Source organism: Sinocyclocheilus grahami, unplaced genomic scaffold, assembly GCF_001515645.1.
Source record: "Sinocyclocheilus grahami isolate Dianchi unplaced genomic scaffold, SAMN03320097.WGS_v1.1 scaffold778.1, whole genome shotgun sequence".
NCBI lineage: Eukaryota > Metazoa > Chordata > Actinopteri > Cypriniformes > Cyprinidae > Sinocyclocheilus > Sinocyclocheilus grahami.
In genome coordinates, this window is record NW_015505957.1 from 43,120 (window position 1) to 67,323 (window position 24,204).

At 34.9% G+C, this 24,204-nt stretch overlaps 1 protein-coding gene across 1 annotated transcript in view; it reads right to left on the minus strand.

The window, feature by feature from the left end:
* Positions 1-6,223, minus strand: part of LOC107561533 (ALK tyrosine kinase receptor-like) — a gene marked incomplete at its 3' end in the record, with an annotated part of 42,828 nt that extends 36,605 nt beyond the window's left edge. The window contains exon 1 of the mRNA XM_016245998.1: positions 6,003-6,223. Within this exon, the coding sequence (XP_016101484.1) occupies positions 6,003-6,057 (55 nt within the window). The remainder of the gene's footprint in view (positions 1-6,002) is intronic.
* Between the last annotated feature and the right edge of the window lie 17,981 nt (positions 6,224-24,204).

Sequence of the window (24,204 nt, forward strand, 5' to 3'; positions counted from 1 at the left end):
ATTATAAAAATGTGTTTTTGTTTGTCCCATCAGGCCTTTTTTTTTTTTTTTTTTTTTTTCTGGCATAAATAACCGAATATTGTTTATTTTTTTATTATTTATATTTATGTATTGGGATCAGTAAGATTTGTAATATTTTTAAAGAAGTTTCTTATGCTCATCAAGGCTGCATGTATTTGATTAAAAATACAGAAAAAACTGTGATATTGAGAAATATTATGGCAATTTTAAACAACAGTTTTCTATTTTAACATACTTAAATACATAATACATAAAATATCATTTATTTCTGTGATGCAAAGCTGAATTTTCATCAGCCCCTCATTCTAGTCTTCATTGTCACATGATTCTTACAAAAAAGTCACAAAGTCAAATAAGTTCAGGACACTAATAATAAATCAGCATATTAAAAATGATTTCTAAAGGATCATGTGACAATGAAGACTGGATGAAAACTGGAGTTATGGTTGATGCAAATTCAGCTTTGCATCACAGAAACAAATTATATTTCTATTTTATATTAAATAGAAAACCATTATTTACAGTTGCAATTGTACATTCTGTAAACTGTTGTTATGTACTGTATATGCACCATATTTTCTAACTGATATTTTTTTTAAACATTTACATTATTAAAAATCTGCTCTGAAAGGTTTCATTTATTTGCCATTTTTATGTTCTATAAGTTTATATGTTATGACGTTTGTGTTACTTCCGACCTCTCCTTTTCCAATTGTTGAATACACTGCAGTTCTTTTCACAACTCTATAAAAAAGGTCACCACTAATTACTTCTGGGACCCTTATCATATTTAATGCCATTGAGAGAACATCACTTGACACAGAATGTTTCTTGTAATCATTCAATCATTAACTAGACCATATCTGAGCTGCTGATAACAATCTAAACTGCCAGATGTCAAAAACATCAAGTGATTCATGGACTAATCATATAAGGTTACCATGTGTGGGTCAGTCAAACCAAAGGGATTTACTGTTCTTTCTGATGTGAAGGATGTATTCAACACATGAACAGGAGTGATGCAACAACAACATTTCAGATTCAATTGCTGCTCTTAAGAAGCCACAGGTCTAAAACCACCTTAATATTGATTCACTGAATGTCACAAACCAAATGTCAACAACAGGACAAAGTCAGAACAGTCTCCTGACAGCATCAAAGGGAGGAGTTGTCTACATACACAAGCCCATCTGGACTGCTGCTCCACGGGAATCAAAGCGTTTCATTATTATGTAGTAGGTGTGGTAGACATTCAGTGGGAACACAATAATTACAGACTAATTGTGTGTCGCTGGCCCTCTTGAGACTGTTAGATGGACCTTGTGTAAATTTTAGGAGTACTTCAAGTATCTGCCACTTTCCATGGTACACTTTGGTGACCCGTTACCTTTTTAGAGGCACAAATCCAGTGAGAACTAAACCATTTAAACCACTGTTTAAACCATAATGCAAGACAACATTAACCATAATATGGAAAGACAATAGTTGTAAACAAATCAAATTACTTTTAAGCCCCTTTAAGATGGGGATTTGGGCCTTTGTGCAACCTTGCTACAGATTTTCTCCCATGACAAAAATGAATAAATAAAAATCATTAAAATGTGATTTTTGTGCAATATTGTTACTGTATGATTTTCTCTCCTTACAAAAAATGTAAAATACATTAAAACTATACAGCATGAAGGGTGTCAATAGTCTCAATTCCATTTTTTTTTTACCATTAGTGCTGACTGAATTTGCTAAGCTCAACCATTCAAACCTGTAAATCAAAATATGGAGAGAAATGATCAAAGATTTTTTTTAAATTTAGAGAAAACGTATATGCAAAAGTCCTAAACTAGCTAGAGCCTACTAAGTGGGTTTAGTTTTGGTATAATTTGCATCCCCATTCTATCACTTTTCCAGGCTTTTTTCTCTATTAACGTATATTTAAATGTTTTTTTTATAATTTTATTTAAAATTCTTTTTAAATGCTTTTTGTTAAGCTTTTTGCTTTTTATTTAATAACATCATACAGCTTAGGGTTTCTATATTTAAGTTCAGTATTATAAATGTACATTTTGTTAGTAGGATTTATTTTACATACTCCGTTATTGTGAAAATAAATAGAAAATAAAACATAAAAATATATAATGTGCATTTATATTTTATAAAAATTAGTGTAACCTCCACAATTTTTTTAAAGGCCCTCTTCAGATTTTTTGAAGGTTAAGCAAAAAATGAAAATTTTAAGAGTTTCAGGCATCTATTTGTATTATTTGGCCATATTTTTGTTTATCTATCCATATGGTCAAAAGATAAACAGACAATCAGCACAATTTGGGCATGAGCCAGAGATGATAATGATCTCTGACAGCTTAAATTTACTGTGACTGTGAACCGTTTATGTTGGCTATGAGCACAAATACTCTGCTTGCAAGTGACGTTGCAGTGATGCACATTACAACACACTTATTGTGCCTCTTTAATGTTTGATGCTAAAAGCAAACACTTTGAGCTGTGTTTAGAGATTCAGACCTGTAATTACTGGACGATTATGCAGCTACCTTGGCAAAGGAAGTCCATTTCACCAGACACACAGTCATGCTGAGCACCACTTATACATGCAAGCACCCACTTCACTTCCACAACTAAAACCTTCTTTAAGTCAAAGTCGACATATTGTCATTTCAGTAATTCATGGTGTGGGAATAATAAAATGCAGTTTCCTCGGAAACCATGGTGCCGACATTTAACACTGTACACTTACAGCATAAATTCGACAAAACAATGCTGAAGCTTTTCACAAATGATATTACTGTCACAATGATGTCACCTAAGGCTATATCGTCACTGTTACTATGGTTTCGTGTGTCAGCGGTGTCTCATATGTCAAATTGCAAACAACAAAAAGTAATGATGAAATTGCTCATTCAAAATGTGAGAAACTAATATGAAAAACATGACAAGGCTGAGCTGTTTTCTCCATCATTGCAAATTCAGGGAGAGCTCACTCAGGAAACTAAAAAATAAATACATAAAACATCTCAGTTGAGCTTCCTAAACAGCAGCAAGAAAAATTGAGACTTTTGTCAACGTATGCTGCCTCTCAGATTTTTTCGAGAGAAAAAAAATACTATGGAAGTCAATGGCTGCCGCCAACTCTTTGGTTACTCAAACTCTTCAAAATATCTTTTTGGGTTTGGAACAACTTGAGGGTGAGTAAATTGGATTTGGGGAGAATTATTAATTAATTAATTAATTCAGTGCTCAGATTTGTCTGCAATCAAAAGCCAGAGATTCAATATTAACTCAAACATTTCTCAGCACATAAATTTTTATAGCTCTATATTTTCATCTGTCACCAATTATCTCATTTTTATTCCTTTTTATTTCTTATAATGGAATTTATAAGAAACACAAGACAAAAATGATACTTAAATAAGACCTAAATATAATTTAAATGTACTTTTTTTTTCATTCAACCAATGCTTTTATCCAAAGTTACTTTCAAATAAGGAACAAAAGCCAAAAATAGTCAAAGCATACAATGGTGGACCTAATTAAAGGCTAGATTGTAACAGGTTAGAGCAGATGTAGTAAAACTCAGGTGCGACCTTGCCATTTAGGTCAATACGTAATCAGAAATGTGGGGGGTGGAGTCCAACATTCTGCTAGTATCCGCTTGAGACGGCCTAATGCATATTTCATGTTGCTTGATCTGGCAAGCTGTAATTTGATTGGCTAGCTTTATGCTAGCTTTGGCTTTTACCAGTCTGTCTCCCTTTATTTATGCCTATTAAATAACCAGTACTTTTGGGTGGATGGAAATTGTGGTTATAAAGTTTCCACACATTCCAATTCATTTTTGGGATGTTTCTTTTTTATACAGTCACAGACCAACACTGCTGCACTGTTATATGAATGAGTTTTTCCCCCTGATATTTCACTATTACATTATTATTTCATGTGAAATATTTCACATAAATCCACTGCGAAATGGGTAAAACAAAAGAAACTCTGTTTTTTCATGATACATGTCTTTTGGGTGGTTCTTTGCTATCACAATAATAATCTATCTTCTGATTCAGCAGTTAGAAAATCTGCCAACAGAGGAAATGTAAAATAAATGACAATGCATCTGAACAAGACTGAATTTGGATCATAACTCTTACTTCTTTTCTAAAACAGTGACATTCACAATCCCTAGATGGTTAAAATCCCTCAAAGCTGACTGTAAGCTGACAGGACAGACTCATAATACATGATATCAGATAACTGCTTTCTCTCTTTAATGTTCATCAAACAAGCTGAACATTTTAGTATTATTACATACTGTAGTTGTTAGTACTCTAGGTCATTCCTGAGTGAGTCAGAAGGTATTTCATTTGGCTTGGAAAAAAACATAGATAGATGAAAACTGAAAAGAGAATAGCGATACCACTATAGAAAAAGAAAGGGAATATAAAAGGCTAGAGGCAGTATTCACCTACATACTTGTACGTGCCTTGAGTTACTTGAAAGCAGGTTTCAGTTTTTCCTCAGACTGACATCTGCGCATTAAATTTTGCTAAAAGCGCAGCTCAACAAAGGAGGGCAGAATTACATACAACTGATTGTCGGTGTGTGCCAAAAATATGAATAAACAAACAAACAAATGCATAAATAAATATGTTAAACAGATAATGTATGTACTGAATACTAAATTGCCAGATTGCTGAACACTACAGAGAAATGACGTACTGACCAACATGAACCGAAACTGCTCATGTGGACCACTCTTTCCAGATTGCTAATTAAGTGAAGTCTGTTTGCTATTACATAAAAAATGACCTTATAAAAGCAACACACGCATTATATAAATCATGCATACTCTTGCCATACTCCTGCCTAATGGACAACAAACACGAGTTGATAATCTGTGATGCTGATGAGGTAATTTTGTCTAAGCAGGACAGATGAGGTACTAATGAGAAGGATTAGATTAAATATCACATCTCGTAGACCCAAACCAACAGACACATTAGCATATGCAAAGCCCTCTTAAATTAAGAGTCATTTTGTGAATTATGTCCTTCAAAGTATTGGCTGAATAAATGGATATAATAAAAACACACAGACATATGTTTAGACAGGAGTTAACTGTATAATGAAGGTAGATTTTATGTTGAATGGGATCTCTATTTTTTTTATAAACGTAAGGTCGGGAAAGATAACACATGATTTGAATATTAAGTTGATTCATTACAATATTTGTTGGCCAAAATGAATTGTTTCATAAATGTTCCACAGTTTGAATTTTGCTGTAACGGCTGTTTAAAAAGGTTAACATAGCCCAAGTCAAACAAAGCCAAAATCAATTATTAAGAATATTTAATTAACTGTATCTTCTTTTCTTGACCATACAGAAACTGGCTTGTGGCAATAAACACCCTTAAAACATATTTAGTGAAATAAACATTGTGACAACTAACACGGGCTTTTCCTATATTTTTTGTAATCTAGCCTATATCTGCACATGAAATGCATTCTAAACATCTGTTCTGATTTCAGACTGAATGTTCAAATGGCCTCCTATAAGTCACATGTAGAACATGAATTAAAATCAAATAACACACAATAATAAGAAATATTTTGGAAAGCAAATAGCTATTTGTCCTCAATTTAAAGCTCGTTTTAATTTTTAAAGAGAAACTTGTACTACAGAGAGTTTGTCTTTAACTCAACAAAGGTTGCCAAGAACAGATGAATCTCCCCAAGCCTGCTCAAATCTGAGGACAATTAGTTCTTCTTCCCCATATACTCTAACTCTTGGGTACTTTATTTAATTAGTATGACACCACAGATTTAGCCAGCATATTCTGAGCATATTCTGAGAAATTAGCGGTTTCACGATTCTGTTTCTCATGGCATCAAGATGAATTCATTTCTATCAACGTCTTGTTTGAACATGTTTACCATCGCCAGAAACCAGCAGGTCAGAATTTGTTACAAACACTTACCTGTGAAGATGAAAAAAGCAAGTTTTAAAAAAGTTTGTCGAGTAAAATAATCCATGGCTCCTTAAGGAAGGATCCTGGAGATAAAGTACTGAGTACTGTTAGCCTAATCTCTGTCCACTTTTATTCCTGGCCCGGGAAAAAGCTCAATAATTACAATTAAAGCGTATTTTCGTTACTATCCAATTCCGTCTTCCGACTCCTGCTTCTCGCGCCTCGGAGCTGCTGTGATTCATTATGATGCTGATGCTGCAGCGCGTCTCTCTCTCTCTCTCTCTCTCTCTCTCTCTCTCTCTCTCTCTCTCCTACTGCTACTGTTACTGTTCCTGATGAACTGACGCTCGGTCCTAATGCCGGTTAGTCACGGTAAGTCAGTCTCTTACGCTCCATTGGGTTAAAGGTCCAAATGTTGCAAATTGCACATTTGTTTTACAAGTCAGGCTTTCCTGAACTTGAACAGGGCTTTAGGAAAATAGTACATAGCCTACATATAGGCAACTGGTGTTCTAGAAAAAGCCAATTCATTTTACATGGAGCTGATCACCCTTTCATGAAGGCCTCCATATTGACCTCACATGACCGTGTCAGTATTATGCAAGTATTAATTAATCTGATTGTGCTTTCCTAAAATAGACAAACAAAAAAGGAAACAAAAAAAGAAAATATGTTTTTAGAGCATCACAACAAGTGCTGTTGCCAGAATTGGTGTTATTGTGTTTCTTTGTCATGTGATGGAGCATGTGCTTGACATGAGTTTCTAATAAAGAGTCTAGAATAATGATGGGACGTTTGGCATTTAACCTTTCAGGAAATAGTTGACTTTTCAAAGACATGTCAAAGGCATTATTATCGCTCAACCAAAACTAAAAGCATAAGCATAAGAAAAAGATCATATTTTGTAGATGTAATGCACTAAGATATGTTCATTATGTCCTCAGTTCTGTGACAAAGGAAATATTAATTATTTGATGTATACCGCTGAACATAAAAGCATGTAAATAAATAATCTAGTTAAATAATACATCAGTGTCCTGCAGTGTCATTCCTAAAATGTTCCATTAGATTTATTACTGTTACCATATATAGTAAGATAACTTACGGTTAAAAGATTTTTACTGTAGCATTTTTACAGTCTCTTACAGTTAAAATAACAATAATTCTTTACAGTGTAATGACATTAGCACAGCATCATTGCATAAATGATTTAAAATCTTAAATGAAGCCAAAAACAAAGGTTTATGTCTCCAACTCAAATTGTCCTTTATAATACACAGAGAGGATTGAAAATGTAATGTCTGTCAGTATTCCAGCCCATGTCTACTGAGGTCTGTTTTAAAGTTTGATTGCTAATTAAAACTGCATGATTTGTCAGTGGCAAATACATGTGTGAATTTTATTGCATTATGCTTTGTAAAACCTCAGCTAATTCTTAGAAACCTTATTCACTTATCACTGGCCTCTGTCCGTTGGTGGAAAAATAAAGAGAATGATATAATTCCAAGAAAGGACATAGATGAAGAATAGAAAGACAGCCAACCCAACATAACATTCTCATAGGTCAAAGAGAACATGGTGCTAGTAATGCCAATGCCATGGGTTAAATTCCCAGGGAATACATGAATTCAAAAGATGTATACATTCGTATATGCAACATATGTTTGGATAAAAGCATCTGCCAAATGCATAATGGTAATGTAAATGTCATTAGATAATTCTTTCAGTGGACTATGTTTTCATGTTATTGATGATAAACAAAATTATTGACATTAAGTTTGATAAAGCATTGACATGTAATTTGAACATACTGATTATAAAAGAAAAAAATTACAAATGTTATATTCAGCATTCAGTGAATAAGCAGAAAGTTAAAGCACAGTGCTTCTTTCAGCACATTAAACAGCTCACTCATTACTCCAGTAGTGTGCTTCAGATATCTGTTGTGTTCGCAGTATAATATATGCTGAAAGCACTCAATCACTTGACCCTCTCTAAGCCATTTAGCTGCTTGCTATTTATTGCTCAAGGAGAGATTTTGCAAAGAAAGAAAGAAAAAAAAAACCTTTCAGGCTTGTCTTTAAATCATAATGTACAGCTGCTGCAAAAGCATTTCCTAGAAAATGCAAATCGGTTATGCTGTATTTTACATATTTTTACCACAGTAAACCCAATAAGTAAGACTCATCTTGAGAATAATTTACCGTTATTATATGTGGTGGGCGAGTTTGTTTTCCTTTCAGTTTTCTGTGTTGTGCTTTTTTTTTTACAGTATGCCACTGAATTTTTCCAGCAAGATTCAGAGGGCAATCAAAGCAGCACACATGCATTCATATTTTATATCCTTATTTTAACTCTGTGCCCTAAAGGGTTTGGCAGTAAGAATTTTATGTGATACAGTTTCTTTGTTTGTAATAAGGCTGAATCACCCCTCTCAGGTCAGTTATTAAATTTTATCCTTTCCCAATAATTGTAAAGCCAGCCTTGGGCTGCCATATCACAAGCAAAAACTCTTCATGAGCATCAGTCAACTCAACAGAGAGGCCTGAAATGCTTTCATGTCCATGCCATATTTGTTCTGGAGAGAAAAAAATGTTTTCTCACTTGAGAAAATAACTTAATGACCAGAATATATTTTACATGAAGACGAAGTGCATGCACTGACATGTGTCTGCTTATATTTCTAAGTTTAACTTCTGCAATATATCTGCTCTCATAAAGAACAATTTCCTGTGATTTCATGGTGGACGTTATGAGCCCTCCTGCAAGGCTAAAGAAAGAAAAAGAGTTATTGAGAAAAACTATATCCTGAAGCAGAATATAAGGTATTTTCCTGTAGTTCTACAACATAAATTAAACAATAATTTGCACAATATTGATTCTTATGTAAGCAACTTGCTAACAACATTTGTGAGGCACACAACAGTTTCCATTATTCCATTACAAAGATGTGTGTGTGAGGTATGACTGTCTGTCATTTATGTTGTAGAACAATGCAAAAGTTTATTCAAGTAATCTTAACCACAGACCTTATTCATTATTTCTGTCTTATACAAACTGAGCAGCTCCACTGTAGATTAATCAGTCAAACACTCCTGTCACAGGTTTCAGAGATTGTCTTTGTCAGTTCAGCTCTTTATGTATAATTTAAAGTTGATGTCATGGGTAGCTGTCTGCAGGTGTGTGTTAACATCTCCTTCACTGACCTTACAAACTAATGCATATGCTTATTCAGCACTTTATAAAGTCAGGTTTTACTCAGCACATGACAGACTTCACCATATAATGTAGTCAGCACCTTTTAGGCCCATGCACATACAATTTTATTTCTTATTTTAAGTTCAGTTTACATGTAGAGATTCCTTGCATGCCAAATAACTTTTTTGTTGTACAACTTAATTGACAGACAGTCATACCTCACACACAAACAAATGTTGCAACTGTAGCTAGAGTAGTTGTTAGATAAGGAGCATAAACTGCTCATGTGCCAAATAACTCACACTGTATACACATACTATATATGCAAGGTCAATATCATTTTAAAATGCAAACAAAAATTCCACTATCCACATCTGTGGATGTGCTGCTAATTAGTTTTAATGTACAAATTATTTATTATTTAAATAACTTCTCCTGTCACTGCACAAGTTGTAGTATAATATGTGAAATAATGTTGATCATAAACACCATGAGTGACAATCCAAATGTTACTCATCGTGTACTGAATTAAAATGAACTTTAATAATAAAAATAATTTAAAAAGTATTTTAATTCTGATATATGATGCTTTCCTTATCCTTTTATTGATGTCTGCATATGCCAATGATGAGAACTGTTTTGGAGTAATAGAAAAGTGAGAAATTAGGTATTAGAGTGAAGCTGGCTTGTGTTTATACACGCACATTAATAAAATAATTTATGATTAGATGAGCCATGTTGAGTAATAAAGTGACTAAAAACACACCTATGATCGCACATTTTTATTAACACGGCAAATATTATATCATTAATTTGTGAAAAACTCAATTCTGATTGGTCAATCACACTACCCAGTGATTAGAAAACTGGATTCCAAATACACAGACTTTATATAGTAAGTGAAAAGCAGTATACAATATGAGTAGTATGACCAAAAGGTGCAGTCACATTAGTGACATTTTGGCAAAGTTTTACTGGCAAAAAATGGTCCATTGTGAATTGTCAGTAATGTAGTGACCAATGTTTTTGTTGGTCAGTGTAGTGAAGCTGTGTGATCAACTTAAACCCTTTGCAAAGTCTGTGCTTGGAAATCATGCAAAATTGCTTTTTTTTCTGCTGAAATTATTGAATTTCACCCATGAAAATTTGCCAAACAGTGGTAACTGTGGCCACACCTTTAGGCCACAAAGAACCCTGACCCATGGTAAAATCACTATATATATAATATTATTTGTTTAATTTCAGCTTGATTGAAAATGTAGATTTTATTGTCATGATGGGACTTATTCTCCATCGAGGAGGCTTCATTCCAGTCTCTATCGTCACTCTTCTTTCGAGTTGGGAGAGCATACGATGTTGTCTAGTTAGAATGAGATAGATATGCTATGGTAGGAATGTGGCAATTGGATGCATATAAAGGCCTCTAGAAATTATTATCTTGGAGCCCTACTTGACCTGAACATTACATCATCATTTAAAGATCATGACGTAATACTATACAAATGATTCCTCACAGTCTACTCGTACACTATTAGAGAGAAAAATGACTGTGGAGTTCAGTAGATCATCAAGAGAAGAATTGACGACATATTCCTTTAACAATCCAAAATATGATTAAAAGAAAACTGTTTGAAGTTGCTCCCAAACTTTGAATTCTTTTGAGTGAAATCATCCAACAACTCACTTTCCACTTGCATTTAGAATAGGCCGAGGCGCTGGCACAAACAATCAAGCATACATAGCGGGAGGTTGCATATTACACTGCCTGAACTCGGCACTGAGCCACAGAGCAAATAACCTTTTTTATAGCATTATCATATTATCCATTCATATTTTATAGTGTCATCTGATCATAAAAGAATGTACAAGTTAACAAATTAACCCATGCTGTGCTGAAAATCCTTTACCTAATTTGGTGTTTCCAGTCAAAAATAACCGGCTTCTTAAAACTTGCTTTAAATCTCTCATTCCGCTATATTATCACCAAATCTGGGTTTCAATCTCATGCACCTCAGCGTATGTGAATAAAACATTATTTGTGGATAATTTAAGATTAACTAGCATGAGGATTAAAAAAAGTCAGTAAAGTGTGCATATTTTTGGAGAAACACATGCACACAAACAACACTCAAAGGTGCAGATTTGAAAATGTATGAATAAAAATTATGCAATAACGATGAATTACATTATGAGACGAGTATCCTTTTTCCAATCAACACTGAGCAAAAATAGAACAGCGAGTGCTCCATTCAAGCAGTTTAAAAAAAAAAGGAATTTTTTTTCATTGCTAAAATATTCAAGCGAACCGGTGTCAGAAATACTTTGTGTTTAAACAGGCTGTACAAGATTCACTCTTTTAGCTATTCATTTACATTAAGACAGCAATGCCCTTTTGTTGTTGATATAAATATTATGCATTTATTCCAATATCACGATTGATTTAAGCTTGGAAGAAACCATGCAGAAAAAGGTATATGATACAGATATCTTCCCATTTTCAATTCAATTCAAGTTTATTTGTATAGCGCTTTTCACGATACAAATCGTTGCAAAGCAACTTTATAGAAAATTACGTTTCTACAATATTTAGTGGTAGCTTATCAGTGGTGACTGTCAGTTAATGTACATATGGCAGAAATGTACGGAAAAATAAATTAAAGACGTAATCAAACAGACGATGAACACTATTAACAGCAATTATTATATGATGCAATCAAACTTATAGCAAAATTTGGTAGTTCTGTATGTTGTTTCAGGGTCCTCTGAGGGGTTAGCATCATCTCTTCTCAGGTGTTCTGGATCCAGACTGAAGCTTGTGTAAATCCTAGTTACGTCCCGTGGCAAAAACAGTGTGAAACAAATAGACATAATTAGCATAGCTGCTGTACCAACCAAGCAAAATGTATTTGTTTAACCCAAGCTAAATAATAATAATGTGCATTTGATCAGATATAACTGCAGGGACAGATGACACATATTTTACTGGTGATAATTGAGATGACTACCCATTTAAATAAACAAAGTGGTAGCGATCAGACAGGTAGGATCTAAACCATCTTAAAGCCTGCCCTTGAATACCTGTTTAGTTTTGTAATCGATCTATGAGTATGTCATGATCTATAGTGTCAAAAGCATCACTAAGATCAAATAAAAACTAGCAGTAGCAAAGTGCAGTTTCTGTGATATGGTGGGGCCTGATATTCATATCAAATGGGGCCATTTGATATAAATATCACAATTTAGAATGTTATATCCTAGACAGCAATGAACATGAAGGGAGAGCAAATTATGCAATACATTTTTCTCTTGAGTAAAAGACCTTGTAAAAGCAGTCCACACAGCATCACGTTTATGTTCAGATTTGTCATGATATCAGTCTGCAATCAATAGAATCTCATTTCCCATCCCCAAAATCATCTGAACTATATAAACTTATTAAATATATAGCTCTATACTCCAGCTGCATGTTAATAAATGTCACAGGAACACTTTCTAGGGTGAAAGGTTTTGCTTATATCTAACTGCTGTCATCTGATCTCTTTCGATTCTAATAAAGAGTTTAGTGGCAAACTAGGACTGATTGATAACGTTATAAAATGTTGTTTGGTAGAAACCCTTTGCACTGCAGGTTCCATTCAACATTTTCCTCATGGAAGAAGTGATTAGTAGTTAACAGATATTTGTTCAGGTTTTCCATCTCTTTCCATCTTTTAAACCAAGCTGGACATGCACATCAATAATTGGTAATTAGTGGTTAGGGCCATGCTGTGCAGTGACCCATTAAAATGAGTTAAATGGGAAAAACATCAATTGAGCGATATCCAGCATGATGCTTCATTATTGTGATGTGCATTTATACAACCAATTAATTTTAAGTATCTGTAGACCCAATAAGTTATCATAATGATACGAGTAAATTAGCTTCTCCCATTAGTCCTGTGAGGTCTAATGTATGGAAGACTTAAATAATTAATTAAATAAATGATTTGCATAAGCAATGGCTTAGTATTTTTCATCAGTATGAACCTTGTGTGTATCAGTAGGATAATTTAGTAATTATGTGTAATTTAGTAGGATTACACATACATACAGTGAGGTTCAGCAGGGTCACATTGGAAACCTGATATTTAAATTTAAACCTAATTCCGTACTATTTGTTTTAAACGTCTTTGCTTCAGAAATACCTAATATTCTCTGCTATTTTTGTGTTACTAATAAAATAAGCAGGTTTGCGATTGATCTTATGCTGGGATATCATGGATCATGAGGTTTTAATTTTTCAATATAACTTTTGTGACGTTTTACAAAGGTTATATACAAATATATATATTTATGCAATTTATAACAAAAAGGTTGCCGACCCCTGTATTAAAGTTTCCTAAAGCACAAGCTGTAACTGAAATATAAGTATCCATGTGTTACACAATCCTATACTATTCCTATACCTTAATTTTCTCATAAATTGAAAACCATGGCAAATGAGCCGTCCGAGTTGGCCTATAAACTGACGTCATGACTGAACAGCTCTAAAAAGCTTCTTTTTTTTTATTCGGCCTGTGCAAAATTCATATGTGAGCTGTTTTCAATAATACCAATCAGCAGAACACTAGCTTCCTCTTTGACAGGTTCACACATTTTCAAGTATTATTAACACAGTTAAAAGATTCAGCGTGTCTTGAAGGGTATCAAACCTGAAAGTTATCAAACATCGCCTTGAATCACCTAAGCAAAGACTTATGGAAATAATTTGTTTCATATATAATAATTACAGTTGGTCCAGCAGTTCTTTTTTTACTTGTACTGAAGTTCTCAGATGTCTGAAGTTAATTAAAAAACATTTGTTTATTCCTTATTTCATGGCTTTAGTATTCAAGATCTGCTACAAAAGAGGGTTCAGGTAAAGTTGATCTGGGAGGTAACACAAGCTGCAAAAAAATTTGCATCTTTGAGTCCTTGAAGGATGGATTACTGAGATCTAGACTGAAAGCCATTTGCAGTAGAACCTGCTGTGTAAAAAGTAAAAACTTATATTTCTGTATATCATAATCTGTTTATATTTGAAAATAGTCATGCAGTGAAATGACATAAATGAGAGCACAAAAATATCATTTTCATCTGTTGAGTAATTAAAAGTCTACATTTCAGTTTTGTTTATTAGACCAGTGCCAAGAAAACACTTATACTAACATTACTTAATCGCCTCAAATTTTATAGCATTTCTATTGCAATACTTCTTGCGTTCCACAAAGCTGACATTTACTGCGGTAACTTATGAAATAATGAGAAATAACATTAAATAGCCTAACAACATTCACAGTGAGGGATATTATCACTAGTAATCTGAGTATTTTCAAATCTCCCACACAGGAAGATATATTCTCACTGCACATTATCGTGTATTTTTATTGGCAAAGTAAAAACTGGGGCAATCGCAGAGAGGAGATTATCCTTATCAATGTCACAGACCTAAAGCTAATAAGTCTGCCGTACTCCAAGCTTGCCAATAATGTGCTGCTGCAAGTTTGGGGGATTTTTACAGGCTGTGTGGGACTGCTCAAGGAAGTAGTTGGGAAGAGAAACAGGTGTGTCTTGACATGTAATTAGGTGAGTGCATTATTTCAACGGCCTAGAAAGAATACGCAATGGCTGTTAATGCTAGCAAGTAAGTTATTTGTGGGTTTCTGGTGTATCACATTAAACAGGCTTTGTCTTGTATGTGCAGATGACTTTAAGTGTTGAATGACCTTCTCTTTTGACATGCTTCTTGCACAAGATCCTGGCATTCATGCTGCAATTCACTTAACAATGGCACAATCAATCATGTCAATTTGGGCAATACAGGCTCATTAGAAAAACCTTCTACACATCTGCCAAACATTAGAAATGAACATACAATACACTGCAGTTTCCAGCTGAAATGACCAATAGTGATGGTAAAACACTAACATCGTTTATTACTTTTCACACAAATTATGATTACGGGCAGATTACACATAAATAATTATTTTTGTGCAGTACTATGTTATGACCTCAGAACTCTTTTAGCATAGTGCATGATTTGTAAATTAATAAATTTTTACATTTGCGTCACATAACCAGCTCTATATATGGCTCTTCTGACATAGTAAACTTGCTTGGTAGCTCACCTGGTAGCAGAGTAATCTTCTATGATCCTAGTCATGATAAAACTTAAAGACTTATAGAAGCACCTACAGTATTTTCTAATGCGATAAAGCATTAACAGGTAGCGTAGGTGATTTCAGGGAGGCTAGCAATAGCAAGCTAGCTTTGATAGCATAAGTTCCCTCCCTGCAAATCACTCTCCAAAGCCACGCCTCCTCCAAAACACATGAACGCGCACAGGCAAACCTGAGGCTAACCAGCGACATGATGAGAGACAGCGTTGGTGGAGGATATGTCTCATTCATCGTTGAGAAAACATTACAGTACAAACTAAAGCACGTAATATTACAATAATAACAACTTCCATTCTCGCTCGGTCTGCAATAGCGTAATGGAACCGCAATTTTCCAGTGGGCCTGTGTTGAATGTGAGGTGGGGCTATCAGTTTCTCTGACCAATCATGTGACCAATGGCAGGAAACCTGTTTGGTAACAGTCATTTTGCAATTATGTTTTGCGATACTAGTAGTTCAGAAATTTCACACTTCATCTTTTAAAGAATAGTTTTTAATATTTAATTTTGTTGACATTGTTTTAATATATTTAAAATTGTAATATTGTTGATAATTACTAACCCTCATGTCATTTCAAATTAGTTATTCTGAAGCCAAATCATAGCTTAGTATAACAAAAAAGGTTATAAAAGGGGTCTGTATCCTAGCAAAGACTGAAAACTTTGCGATCATATAAGGTAAATAAAAAAGCAACACTGTTGTGTTCCACAGTCCTACATCTCCATTCATACAATTCATTCATCATTTTTTTCCTTGGTGCTTTGAAGCGATCACACAACAGTGGCTTTTCTTGGTTTCAGGTTTACGCAAAGAACTCAATCATGCATTATGGAAAGAGGGATTTTGAGGCACCATGGGATGCAGCACAGCTGGAATGTCCTTGCAGCTGACATAAATAACAGGAACTAATGAGACCCCAGCCAGCATCTGGGAAAGAGAAAGAGAGAGAGAGGACGATTGAGAGAGACAGGGGAAAAAAAGTCTTCCGTCACACCATGCTTCATTACTTGGCCCTGTCAAAACACACAATGTGCTGTCAGAACATTCAACTCGTGACCCTTTTCAGAGTAAGTTCACCCACTACGGTCCTGATGAGAGAGGACAGGTCCTCGGATTTCTCTTGGACTGGGTGAGCTCCCAGTAGCACCTGAGCAAACATAAAAACTTACATTTTCTTTCTCCTCTTTTACTGATTTAATGCAGAAGTTCTAAGCTGAATAACAATAAGGAAGTGCAATTATCAGACAATTTTTCGAACAACATGCAGCAATTAGAGCTTTAGCCTGCATTCTTTCAGGTGGATAATAATTATAATGCACAATATAAACATTTTAGCTGAGAAATGAAATATAGGCTGATATTAGATGTCAATCAACATTTTGTAAAACTGATTTAAAAGAAGAAAAAATGCTCACCTTTTCACGATTTCAGCATATAATTAAAATTAAATGAATTTTTTAATAATTATATATAATATAGATCTTTTTTAATAAAAAAGTAAACATTTAATTTTACTTATGTTTAACAATAGAATAAATATAACAAAAAAAATGTTTGTCATATGATCATTTGGCTTATAATTTATTGGTCCGTAACATATCTGCCTACCTTACATATCGCAAACTTTCTTGAGGTAAATTATAAATTATATAGGCTGATATTAGTGAGTGATAAAATGAATGAATTAATAAATAATGTTTTAATATTTTTCAAATAATAGGAAAATGTAAACATTTAGGAATTTTATTTTATTTGTGTTTAATAATTGGTAGGCCAACAAAATTTACTTGCAGTCGTATGATGAGTTGTCTTATAATTTATTTGTCCATAATACAGTGGAAAGTATTCAGACCCCCTTAAATTTTTCACTCTTTGTTATATTGCAGTATCTAAGCTGAATAACAATAAGGAAGTGCAATTATCAGACAATTTTTCGAACAACATGCAGCAATTAGAGCTTTAGCCTGCATTCTTTCAGGTGGATAATAATTATAATGCACAATATAAACATTTTAGCTGAGAAATGAAATATAGGCTGATATTAGATGTCAATCAACATTTTGTAAAACTGATTTAAAAGAAGAAAAAATGCTCACCTTTTCACGATTTCAGCATATAATTAAAATTAAATGAATTTTTTAATAATTATATATAATATAGATATTTTTTAATAAAAAAGTAAACATTTAATTTTACTTATGTTTAACAATAGAATAAATATAACAAAAAAAATGTTTGTCATATGATCATTTGGCTTATAATTTATTGGTCCGTAACATATCTGCCTACCTTACATATCGCAAACTTTCTCGAGGTAAATTATAAATTATATAGGCTGATATTAGTGAATGATAAAATGAATGAATTAATAAATAATGTTTTCATATTTTTCAAATAATAGGAAAATGTAAACATTTAGGAATTTTATTTTACTTGTGTTTAATAATTGGTAGGCCAACAAAATTTACTTGCAGTCGTATGATCAGTTGTCTTATAATTTATTTGTCCATAATATATCTGCCTATCGGGCCTTTTCTCAAGGTACCTAATAGCAAGTAATACATTTTTCTAACACAAATCATAAACATCCCTGTTGAGAACATTTAAAAAACCCCGTTCTTCATTCACCACCTGTAGCGTTCTACAGTATGTGTCTATCTGAGGTATATTACCGATATCCAGGTTTCTTTGGCCCTAGTCAGCTCTGATTAGCCCAGAAACTTAGGGGGGCCGGTCAGAGATCAGACAGGCGGAACCACTAATTGGAAACCTCGGTCCACTAATTCCAAAGACATGATCTTCCCCTAAGCAACCCTGATAAACATGAGCTTACGTACAAGATCAATACTGGTTGCCTAGAGATGCATTGGCTGGCCGAGGGCCTTGATCGTTGTATCTACCCGATGCCATTTTTCCTTTTCATTAGCCCACATTAGCCTCAAGCCTGAGGCTTGATCTACCACACAAGAGGAGGATAACAAAAGGAAAGTGGTGCTAAACAATTATCCAATTAAAAGGCTTTTGCCCTAAAAGGTTGGCAGTGTACTGATGAACTTAATGGGTCACTGCATTGTTGGAGCGCAGGCTCTGTAAAGAGGAAACTTAAATTAATAAATGGAAAACTTTGATGTAAGTGATTGAAATGTATCATTCTGGGCTTTTTTGGCATTTGGATGGTCACTTCATGCAAACACTGAATCTCTGAGACACAAAACTAACTGCTGTTGTCTCTAATCGTGCCAAACAGATGCTATTACATTATTTTTACACCCTTTGCTCCCACCTAAAAGAGCTAAAAGAGTTAATGGATTTCCAGGGTTCATGGATAAAACAGACAAAAAGAAAATATGATTCATGAAAGGTCTACAAAAAGGTATTTTCTCAGAACATTGAGTATAATGTGTATAACTCATCAGTGAATATAAAACGTACGTGCGCTCAACTGAGTTTCTCTCTAGGTTGTATTCTGCCTGTGAACTACAATGAACTTGAATACACTCTTCACTTTGACATGAGATTAGTTTTACAAAAAGAAAATCCACTCCAACCTATAATTTCTCTGACGCAGAAAGCCTTCCATCTTTTACCTTAAAGTTTGGGTGAGCAATTCCCAAGCACTTTACCCAAAATTTGTGTATGCAGAAATACAGATGTACAAAGTAATTACAAACAAAAATGTTTGAAATTGCAATAAAAGCCTGGAGAGTAATGCGAATGAAGCACATTGAGTGATTTTGCATAGTAAATTGTAGGATCAGCTACACAAAATCCATCCTGAAGCTTGAAGATGGAGAAGGAGAGCCATTGACGAAATATCCATTTGGCAGAGAGAGGTGCTGTGAAAGTAAATCTGAAAACATATTTGAAGAATTAATGTTGTTCCGGAGCACAGTAAAGGATTTCTTGATAGGTTAACAATGACAGGTTGATATTGTAAATATACAAGCTCAAGCTCAGCAAAAGAACCAGTTTCCATAAAGTCACTGCTGAATGAGATGGTTGTGTCAAATAAAACCTTCCATTTTTAGACTTGCCATTGGGATCCACGTGTATATTGTGAGGTCAGCGTGAATGCCATTTTCTACAATTATAATCAGTGAAAGAATAAATGGCAATCAATCACACAGCATGCTCATCTCTAGGCTTCTTTTGAGCTGAACCAAAGGCCCTGAGCTGTCTTTGTAGAAAAGACTAAAAAGCATCATACTCCTTAGCTACTTGATTAATAATGAAAACACCACAAACTACAGAGGGAGAGAGAAGATGTAGCACATTTGGATTCAAACTCGCTCCATGCCCTGGCAAGGTCTCCAGATCATTATTGATGATTCAGTACATCAGTGATGTTCAAACGGTATGGGTGTGTGTCATCTCGCATCAAAAGAACAAGCTGGTTGTCATTTAACAATTAATGCAAGATCTATTGATGAGGCCAGCAGCTCCATAAAGGCTGCCGCTGACGTATGCTGGAAAGTTCACCTTATTGGTGGTGTTTTCAAATGCTAATGACGCACATAACTATGCATTTATGGGCTGCTTGGTGGTCAAGTGCATTAGCAACAGTATGGCTCACGTGGGAGGACAACCTAAATAAGCCAAATAGAGTTAATGGGCAACCCTGTGAACAGGAAATCTGCTGTTAAAGAAGTAGTTCACCCAGTTTTTATTCATTTTTTTTAACTCACCCTCACGTTGTTCCATATCATTTCTTCTGTGGAACACGAAAGGTGAATATTGAAAAATATCCTGACAGCTCAGTATAATAAAAGTAAAAAGGAACAGGTGCTGTCAAGCTCTGAAAAAGCACCATAAAAGTGGTCCATATGCTATGCTCTTTTATGATCTTTTGAAGCATATGATAGCTTTATGTGAGAAAAAAAAGGAAATTTAACGTAATGTGTATAACTCATCAGTGAATATAAAACGTACGTGCGCTCAACTGAGTTTCTCTCTAGGTTGTATTCTGCCTGTGAACTACAATGAACTTGAATACACTCTTCACTTTGACATGAGATTAGTTTTACAAAAAGAAAATCCACTCCAACCTATAATTTCTCTGACGCAGAAAACCTTCCATCTTTTACCTTAAAGTTTGGGTGAGCAATTCCCAAGCACTTTACCCAAAATTTGTGTATGCAGAAATACAGATGTACAAAGTAATTACAAACAAAAATGTTTGAAATTGCAATAAAAGCCTGGAGAGTAATGCGAATGAAGCACATTGAGTGATTTTGCATAATAAATTGTAGGATCAGCTACACAAAATCCATCCTGAAGCTTGAAGATGGAGAAGGAGAGCCATTGTCGAAATATCCATTTGGCAGAGAGAGGTGCTGTGAAAGTAAATCTGAAAACATATTTGAAGAATTAATGTTGTTCCGGAGCACAGTAAAGGATTTCTTGATAGGTTAACAATGACAGGTTGATATTGTAAATATACAAGCTCAAGCTCAGCAAAAGAACCAGTTTCCATAAAGTCACTGCTGAATGAGATGGTTGTGTCAAATAAAACCTTCCATTTTTAGACTTGCCATTGGGATCCACGTGTATATTGTGAGGTCAGCGTGAATGCCATTTTCTACAATTATAATCAGTGAAAGAATAAATGGCAATCAATCACACAGCATGCTCATCTCTAGGCTTCTTTTGAGCTGAACCAAAGGCCCTGAGCTGTCTTTGTAGAAAAGACTAAAAAGCATCATACTCCTTAGCTACTTGATTAATAATGAAAACACCACAAACTACAGAGGGAGAGAGAAGATGTAGCACATTTGGATTCAAACTCGCTCCATGCCCTGGCAAGGTCTCCAGATCATTATTGATGATTCAGTACATCAGTGATGTTCAAACGGTATGGGTGTGTGTCATCTCGCATCAAAAGAACAAGCTGGTTGTCATTTAACAATTAATGCAAGATCTATTGATGAGGCCAGCAGCTCCATAAAGGCTGCCGCTGACGTATGCTGGAAAGTTCACCTTATTGGTGGTGTTTTCAAATGCTAATGACGCACATAACTATGCATTTATGGGCTGCTTGGTGGTCAAGTGCATTAGCAACAGTATGGCTCACGTGGGAGGACAACCTAAATAAGCCAAATAGAGTTAATGGGCAACCCTGTGAACAGGAAATCTGCTGTTAAAGAAGTAGTTCACCCAGTTTTTATTCATTTTTTTTAACTCACCCTCACGTTGTTCCATATCATTTCTTCTGTGGAACACGAAAGGTGAATATTGAAAAATATCCTGACAGCTCAGTATAATAAAAGTAAAAAGGAACAGGTGCTGTCAAGCTCTGAAAAAGCACCATAAAAGTGGTCCATATGCTATGCTCTTTTATGATCTTTTGAAGCATATGATAGCTTTATGTGAGAAAAAAAAGGAAATTTAACACATTGTTTGCCAAACTTCTTCTAGGCATCAAAACAGCATTTTTGTAGTTTTGTAGCGCTTTTTGTTTTCAACATTAAAAGTCAGTGCTGTTTTGGACCCTATTTACCTTAGGAAATAAGGTCATAGAGGTTTGAAACGACATGAATGTGAGCAAATGAAGAAAGAACGATAATCCCTTTAGGGGCCATTCACACAGAACACATTTTCATTTAAAAACATGCAAGGGCAGTGAAATGAAAAAGGCAAGGTCTAGGAATGCGGTTTTTAAAAGTTGAATTTTGTTTTACCTTGAGTGTTTTACTTGTATATAAAAACAATGGAAGAGCGGCACAGTGAGTTCTACATCGTTAGGGGAAATTGAGACAGAAGACGTTTTATATTTAAAAATACACAACGCATTGCAGTGGAATGAAAAAAATGCAATGTACAGAGCTGAAGTTCTTTTAACTAATTTTGTAAGTCGCTGTGAAAAAAAAAGCACCTGCTAAATGCATTAAAGTAAATGTACATTGCCCTCTACTAATACTGACACCCTTGAAAAATATGAGCAAAGGTGGCTGCGAAAATAAATCTGCATGGTTTATCCTTTTGATAATTTATTCAAAAGATTCGCAAAATTCTAACCGTTCATTGAAGTAAAACAATGGAAAGGGGGGAAAATCTCATTATAAAGTAAATGTTTTTCTCAAGTTCATGTTGTCCACAATTATTGGCACCCAATTATTGCAACGTCCTTTTCCTAAGATAACAGCTCTGAGTTTTCTCCTATAATGCCTGATGAGTTTGGAGAACACCGACAAGAGATCAGAGACCATTCCTTCATCCAGAATCTCTCCAGATCCTTCAGAATACCAGCTCCATGTTGGTACACTCTTTTTCCTTTAGGGTTCAGGTCAGGGAACTGGGTTGGCCATGACAGAAGCTTCATTTTGTGCTCAGTGACACATTTTGTGTTGATTTTAATGTTTGTTTTGGATCATTGTCCTGATGGAAGATCCAACCACGGCCCCTTATAAGATTTCTAACAGAGGCAGTCAGGTTTAGATTTTTTTATCTGTTGGTATTTGATTAAATCCATGATGCCATGCATCTGAACAAGATGTCCAGGACCTCCGGCAGAAATATAGGCCCACAACATTAAAGATACAGCAGTATATTTCATTGCACACCTGGGGTACTTTTTATCCCTGTTTGCACCAAACACATCTGGTGGGTTTGATGCCAAAAAGCTCTTTTTTAGTTTCATCTGACCATAGAAGCCAGTCCCATTTGAAGTTCCAGTCGTGTCTGACAACTGAATATGCTGGAGTTTGTTTTTAGATGAGCCAGGAGGATTGTTCTTGAAACCCTCCCGAACAACATGTGGTGATGTAGGTGCTGTTTGATATATATTTATATGGGCTTTCTGACCCCAAGTCTCAACTAATTCTCCAGCTGTGATCTTTGGAGAGTCTTTGTCCACTCAAACTCTCCTCCTCACAGTGCATTAGGACAATATAATAGACACACGTCCTCTTCCAGGCAGATTGGTAACATCTTGATTGGAACTTCGTAATTATTGCTCTGATGGTGAAAATGGGGAATTTCAATGCTTTAGCTTGTTTCTTACAGTCACTTTCTATTTTGTGACATTCAATAATCGTGTTCTGCACATCAGAACTATATTCTTTGGTTTTACTCCTTGTGATAGATGATTAAGGGAATTTGGCCTTTGTGTTCCTCATATTTACAATCCTGTGGAACAGGAAGTCATAGCTGGACAATTTCATGTTTGTAAATCTTTTTGGAAAGAAAGATCAAAAAGGTAAACGATGCAGATTTATTTTCACAGCCACCTTTCCTCATATTTACCAAGGGTGCCAATAATAACGGAGGGCACTGTAAACTTGAGTGCCATGTTTTTAGAAAGCTATCATGATGTAAGATTTAGTCGTTTAAAAAAAAAAAAAAAGTAAAAATGGGTTGGCAAGTGTTTCAAAACAGTGCCAGTATAAATTAGCGTAACATAGACAGAGATCTTTGCATCCATTGGTTTTCTCTCCTAAGTGATGTTTAAAGGCTTAGTTCACCCAAAAATTCTGTCATTAATTACTCACCCTCAGGGCCGTCCTTAGCTGACGCAGGGCCCGGTGCGAGGTAGGGAGCGGGGCCCACCTCGGTCCGTTCGCGATTGCATTCTGGGGGGGGAGTCCCCCCTCGGTCTGTTCACCGTGGGGCCCGGTGCGACCACACCAGTTGCACCCACCTAAGGACGGCACTGAAATGCAATACAACTGAAATGTTCCCAAGTCCAGAAATGTAGCAAGGAGATCTGTAAAATAATCCATGTGACATCAGTGGTTCATCCTCAATTATACGAAGCTACGAGAATAATTTTTGTGTGCAAAAGAAAAAAAATAACGACTTTATTTAACAATTCGTACCCTA